Raw genomic sequence first — 6,542 nt, 5'->3', positions numbered from 1 at the left:
TCCTCCTCCTGCCGCCGTGGCGACGAGAACGCCGCCGCACTCCCCTTCAGACCCGCGCGAGGCCGCTCCCCCGCTGAGCGCTCACGATCGTCAGGGGGATCAAGTGACCGCCACGCAAGCTCCGCCGCCAATGCGGCAGCGCGCGGTGTACGACTGTCCCGCGGCTCCGCCGCCGCCGGCATGTGACCAGCCATGGCTGACGGACCGGGGTCCCTATCGGCCGGCCCCTTGTGCTGCGCCGGCGGCGCCGCGCGACATGGGGAATCCTGAGGCCGCGGCCCCGTGCCGCCGCCGCCGCCGCCGCCGCCACGTAGTCCGGGTGCGAGACGGAGCTGTTTGGTGGCGGCAGCAGCGGCATCATCATTGGGCCCAAGTACGGCGCCATCGCCTCTCCCGGCGGGGTCTCGTTGGCGCTTACGACTGTCAGCCGGATGATGACGGCAATCGTACGCGGCTGCTGCTGCTGAAGCTGAAACTGCCACTTGCACCGGTGCTCCCGGCATTGGTAGTGCTGCTGCTGCTGCTGCTGCTGGCGACGACGCTTGCCCAATCGCTTGCGCCGGAGTTGCAGTTGCATGCTGCTGCTGCAGCCGTCTCGTGCCCGCCTCGGCTCTAAACATCGCCGTCTGCAGACGCAATCGGGCGATGTTGTCGGAAACACCAGGACCCCCACCCCCACCCCCACCCCCACCTCCACCTCCACCTCCACCTCCACCTCCACCTCCACCTCCGCCTTCACAGCCACCATTATCACGACGTCCAGACCCAATCGCCTGGCGCGGTGCCGGGCCCTCACCCGCGCCTTCATCCCTACTGATCTCTTGCTGGTGCTGCTGCTGCTGGTCCGGCTGGTGCTGCTGGTGCTGCTGCTGCTGGTCCGGCTGCTGGTGCTGCTGGTCGCTTTGGGCTCCTCTTCGTGCCATCAGCAGGTTGCGCACGGACGTTATCACCTGAAGGTCAGTCAGCAGCGCCAAGAGCAGCAGAGCCTGGTACATCAGCCTGGTTCACTTTACCACCGGTTAGGCCGGTGTCAGTGCCGTACCGTGGTGAGGTCTGTGCAGGAGGTGCACAGCTAGAGAGCCGCAGGACCGCTACGAGTCATAATCGCACGGGTGCTGCTGCCAGGCTAGGTAGCCCCAGGCTAGGTAGCCCCAGGCTAGGTAGCCCCAGGTCCAGGTCCAGGTCCAGTCCCACCCATCCCGCCGGTCACCCAGGAACCCTGAAAACCCCCGGAAGCCGATTTCGTTTAGCAGCAGCAGCAGCAGCAGCCGAATACCGCTGTTGTGACGTTCGTGTCCCGGAGGAAATGCACAGGACAGCGGCGGCGGGGTGGACAGCGGTGGACGCGGAGCAGGCCTTTCTTCTGGAAATCAGCAGAGCACATTAACACGACCCGCCCTCCCCCGTCGTGACAATGGCAATGTCGTACACTGAACAGCCCAGCAGGGGGCAACCCGGGGCCGTCCCGTTAACACTGAGGAGGAGAGCCGCCACAAACACATACATACATACATACATACATACACGTAATCAACGTCATACATACATACATACACGTAATCAACGTCATACATACATACATACATACATACATACATACACAGGTGCATACAGGTGCTTGGGTAGCTACCTAAGGGGTACGTTACCTGCAAGGCCGTGTGTCCATCCTCCTGGTCCATCACCCGCGCCAGATCCAGCATGACCTCGGCGCCCTGGGCCGCCAGCCATCCTTGCCAGGTGCGGCCCTGCCCCTCGCCAACCTCACCACCACCACCACCACCACCACCACGAGCACCACTGCCTGCAGCCTCTTCCCCCCTACCGCTACCGCTACTGCCGCCGCCACCCGCTGCCCTGCTGTGATACCCTGCTGTGCCCCGGCGCCCTCCCCCCAGTGCCCCGAGGGACACCAGGTGTAAGGCCTGCGAGCCGGGGAACAGGGCATCCCGGCGGAAGCGCGGTTTCCTCCTCCAGACGAATTGCGGGCTCCCGTTCGCTGCCGGTAACACAACCTGCTCCTGCTGCTCCTGCTGCTGCTGGGTTTTCTTAGGCTGCTGCTGCTCCTGCTGCACGTGGTGCTGCTGGTGCAGGTGACGAAACTGTTGAGGTACGCGACCAGGTCTTCGCCCGACTGCCGCCAGCAAGGCTGCTGTAGCTGTAGCTGTAGATGCCCATGGCACTGCACCGCAGGTGGCCTCCCCAGCACCAGCGCCGATGTTACTACCAGCCGCACCACCACCACCACCACTACAGCCATTGCCCCCGGCTATGGGCCCCACTGCTGCTGCGGGGTGCGGTGCGAGGCGCTGCCTCCCTGGAGCCGACATCGGCGGCCCCGGCGGCCCCACTCCGCCGCCGCCTCCTGCAGCGCCGGTGGCCGGACCGGGGCTCCACAGTACTCGCCGGGGCGCATTGGCAGCGATTGCGGGACAGTTCGCACCATCACCGCCACCACTACCACCACGACCACCACTAGCGGCGGCGGCGGCGGCGGTGCTGAACAGCAGGATGCGCCGCCGCGGCTGTTGCTGCTGCTGCACGGGTTGCAACTGTCGCACCTCCTGCCGCAGCTGCGGCTGTTGCACCAGCAACGGTGGCGACGGAACTGCCTCGGCAGCCGCAGCTGCCGCCAGGCCTCCTACATCCGCACCCGCACTCGCACCCGCCTCCCCAGGGCATACCGAGCAGCTGCGAAGCCGCATTCCTCCTCCTCCTCCTCCCCCCCCTCCCGGCAACCCTTCCGCCAGGTGCGGTGACTGGTGCAGACGCTGGGGCGGCGGACTTAGACCAGAAGCACATTCACGCGGCTCACCGGGGGCCCCCAAAACCGTGGTCGCCTGCCGTGCCGCCGCGTGGGGCGCAGCCCCTAACACCTCCTCGGCCTCTTGACCCGGGTACCGTGGGGGGCCCCTCAGTGCCACGTCCACGTCCAAGTCCACGAGCTCCTCCGCGACAAGCTGGGGAGGTGGCCCCGGCGGCGGGGCCCCGGCTGTCTGACCGGGGTTGGCGTCGTTGTGGCTTCCGTCACCGCTAGCTGGCGGCGGTGCATGCTGGGGGCCAGCACGCTCCGTAGCGGCGCCCAGGTTACGTAGCTCCTGGGATCCGCTGCCGCTGACGCCACCGCCGCTGGCAGCGCCGGCGGCAACGCCACCACCCCCACCGCCACCGCTGGCCTCCCGCTCTGCGACTGCGGCTGCTGCAGACTGGCTGCTGGGCCCGCGAGTTTGAGGCGTTGGGATTGAATGGTGCGCTGCCACCGCCACCGCCACTGCCGCCTCTTCCTTTACTGGTGTCAATTTCAATTTCTTGGAGGGGGAAGGCCGCGGCGAAGCTGCCGCCGCAGCTCGCGCCTGGACCGGTACAGCTGTCGGCCCCGCGGCCGCCGCTCCTACCTGAGGCTGCTCCGCCAGCTGGGGCTCCCCCTGGCCGATTGTCCCATCCAACAAATCACCACCACCGCCACCGTCGCTGCTACCATCAGCAGCAGCAGCGCGGGCGTCCAAGACGCCAGCTCCGCGGCTTCTAATGCTGCCCAGGATGCTGCTGCTGCCGCCGCCGGCGCCATTGGTGCATCCAGTGTTAGCGCTGGTGCCAATAGCGCTGCCGCCGCCGCCGCCGCCACCGGCGGCCGGGCCCGCACCCAGGGGCGCCCCTGCCCTGGCGGGTGCTGCTGCTGCGGCTGCTGCACCTACCGCCGCCGCTGCCGCCGCCGCCGCCACAGTAGCAGCGGCACCACCAGCGCTGCTACCCGCCTGTCCATGGACGCCCTGTTGCTGTTGTTGCTGCTGCACGAGTCGTCTGAGGAGGGTGATGGCACCCTGCATTGGGTCGGATCGGATCGGATGGGGTTCGATTCCTGTGGGCCCCTGATCCCCCGCCTCCGCCTCCCTTCCCCCCAGTGAATGACTCCCGTTCATTCAGGGGCCAGGAGGATAGGGAGCTTGGGGACAGGTGTGCACACACTTCAATCACCCACAGGTTACCTACCAAAAAACCTGGCTTCGTAATTCCTAGCCTTCCTTAAAGGTAAGGTGAGGTAAGGTGAGGCGCGCCCAGTTCCCGGCAATCGTTTCCTTCGTGCGCGGGGATACCCACCTGCCGGCGGTTTCACATCACCCGAGGATGAACACACAAAATGGCCCAAACGCCCACACCAGCATGAATGCCCACACCAGCATGAATGCCCACACCAGCATGAATGCCCACACCAGCATGAATGCCCACACCAGCATCAACGCCCCTCTCTTGCTGTGTTTTGCTGCTGCAGCTGCTGCTGCACGCGGCTGTTGTGTTGTACACCCCCGTCATACCTTCGTCTGCAGGACCCAGATTCCCGCATCTCGCGTGCAGAACTTGCTCGCGACGTCCTTCACGCGACACAGCTCGTTGTACTCGGCAGATTGCATGACACGGAGCTGCTTGTCGATGTCCACAAAGCCCACCTCGCCAAAGAACCCCTGTTCCCCCTTCCGTACGACAGCCAGGATGTACTGCAGGTAAACACAGGGACAGTGGGAGGGGTTGGATTTTATCATCAGGGGTGAGACCGCGGGAGAGGGAGAAAAGGGGGGCTTGATAGAAGGGGGTGCTGTGGAGCTAAGCATGCTCTGAAGGTAGTGCAGTGGTGGGGAGGAAGGGTTTTGCTGCTGCTGTTGCGAAACAGGTTGCGGCTGGCAAGCGGGGCGATGGAGGGGGGGAGAGAGAGAGAGAGAGAGAGAGAGAGAGAGAGAGAGAGAGAGAGAGAGAGAGAGAGAGAGAGAGAGAGAGAGAGAGAGAGAGGGAGAGAGAACGGAACGAGCGGTTAGGGGGAGGTGTAGAGTCGTGATGTCAGAAGATGGCGGCCAGCAAAAGGAGGTGATACACACAAGTCGATCAGAAGCAGACCCCGCTATTCCTTCCTGGGCGGTTTCTTTTCCCCCCCCCTACGGGCCCCCCCGGTGGAGGTGCGGGTGAGTGGCCGGGGGAAACCATTGCGGCAGGCGCTGTTTCCTCCCTCATCTGCCTCCGAAAACCTCTTCCCCACAAGGGAGGGCGACCGTGCCTTGCTGCTCCTTGCTGTTCCTGGTCCAGTCCGGCTCCTAATACCGTCGCAGACGTAATGGCCCTTGATGCGGCGACTACTGCCGGTACCCCTCGGGCCCTTAAGTGGACACCTCCTCCGTCAGCTCCGCCACACACACACACATACAGACACACATACAGACATAGTTATGGCCCGCTGACACGATGACTAGGTTTCGGTTGTCCGGCCCCACCTGTTGGTTCATGTCGCTTGCGGCTTTCGCGGCGAACAACAGCACCATCCGCCGCTTGAGGTCGCGGGTCGGCGACTGCGCTACCTCCCCGTCCACGGCGTTGTACAGCAACTGCCGACCGAAGGGCGGCGGCGGCGGCGTGGACGCGGGTGGGCGCAGGGCATTGGCGGAAACGGGGGACCCATATGCGATAGAATGGGAAGGAGGTGAGTGGGAAAGAGAGCGAGAAAATGAGGCGGAAGCAGGAGCGAGGTTCAAGTTACTGCGGGGGCTGCGGGGGCTGTCGGTAACCGAGGCGTGCACGTCACGTATCGTGTCATTTCAAGATTGTGTGACCTCACGGGGAAGGTGTGGGGCAGCCGTTCACGGAAACTGGGCCGCGAGTTGGCGGAGGCGAGGAGGAGGATGACACACACCGGGACAGCAGTACGCGTGTTAAGCTAAGCTAGGACGTGCCCGGGGGGCTGGGGTAGGGGGGAGGTTAGGGAGGGAGCAAGCGCCCGGGGGCCCGACATCAGACGAACAAAGTAGGAGCTCTCGATAGCCTAATTTTGGGCATGCCTGTTATGAACTTCCAACGCTGTGTGGTCTGAACAATCGCGGCGGTGCCCGCCCTGCGCCAATTACACCCGATCCGTTGATGTGCAGGTGTGTCAATGCGTGTGGCGCTGCTGCTTGCAAAGCTAGGGGCTGCAGAGGTGATGTAAAATGCGCTGACGGCGGCTGTCTGCGGGGGGATGGGTGAGGGTGAGGGGGTATGTAGGCAGCGGTTGACATACCAGTAGGCGGTCCTTCACGCCGGCGATGCACACGCAGGCGAGGATGACCTCCTCTGCTGAAGAGCGCGACAGAAGCAGAATGGCCGTGCGCACCGCAGGAAAGTTTAGGCCGCTGTCGTGCCTTTTGCTCCTCACAGCTGCCTCCGCAACCCCGCTGATAGATGTTCCGTAGTCGCTTTTCAACATCCTGACTACGGACTTTTGGGCTGGATTCAGCTGTCCGCCGCAGTGCTTCGGGAGGAGGCGCAACTTGTATGGCGCGCCCTCCAAAGACACATCGTGGCTGAGTCCATCAAGACAGTTCCTATCCCGTGACATCTTAGTAATGGTGCATGTCTAGAAGTAAAGACCTCGGGTCAACAGATTGCCCCGTTTCAACAGAATTAGAGGTCTTTCGTTGTGCGACTCACCCTACCTAATGCACAGAACCCATCAGCCATCCTTATCCTATTCAAGATAGGTTAACCTATAAGTCGATATTTGGGTCGAGTCCATCGCAGAGTCGAAA

The 6,542-nt window shown here is 63.7% G+C and overlaps 1 protein-coding gene across 1 annotated transcript in view; it reads right to left on the bottom strand.

Moving 5' to 3' along the window:
• The window catches only part of VOLCADRAFT_92656 (uncharacterized protein), a gene marked incomplete at both ends in the record, with an annotated part of 9,700 nt that extends 3,348 nt beyond the window's left edge, over nucleotides 1-6,352 (bottom strand). The window contains 8 exons of the mRNA XM_002951979.1: nucleotides 206-420; nucleotides 692-950; nucleotides 1,647-3,818; nucleotides 4,311-4,490; nucleotides 5,256-5,366; nucleotides 5,597-5,627; nucleotides 5,885-5,982; nucleotides 6,035-6,352. Of these exons, the coding sequence (XP_002952025.1) occupies nucleotides 206-420; nucleotides 692-950; nucleotides 1,647-3,818; nucleotides 4,311-4,490; nucleotides 5,256-5,366; nucleotides 5,597-5,627; nucleotides 5,885-5,982; nucleotides 6,035-6,352 (3,384 nt within the window). The remainder of the gene's footprint in view (nucleotides 1-205; nucleotides 421-691; nucleotides 951-1,646; nucleotides 3,819-4,310; nucleotides 4,491-5,255; nucleotides 5,367-5,596; nucleotides 5,628-5,884; nucleotides 5,983-6,034) is intronic.
• Nucleotides 6,353-6,542: the final 190 nt, after the last annotated feature.

Source organism: Volvox carteri (genome assembly GCF_000143455.1).
Source record: "Volvox carteri f. nagariensis unplaced genomic scaffold VOLCAscaffold_27, whole genome shotgun sequence".
In the NCBI taxonomy this organism is placed as follows: Eukaryota; Viridiplantae; Chlorophyta; class Chlorophyceae; order Chlamydomonadales; family Volvocaceae; genus Volvox; species Volvox carteri.
This window is presented reverse-complemented; position numbering and strand designations above follow the sequence as displayed.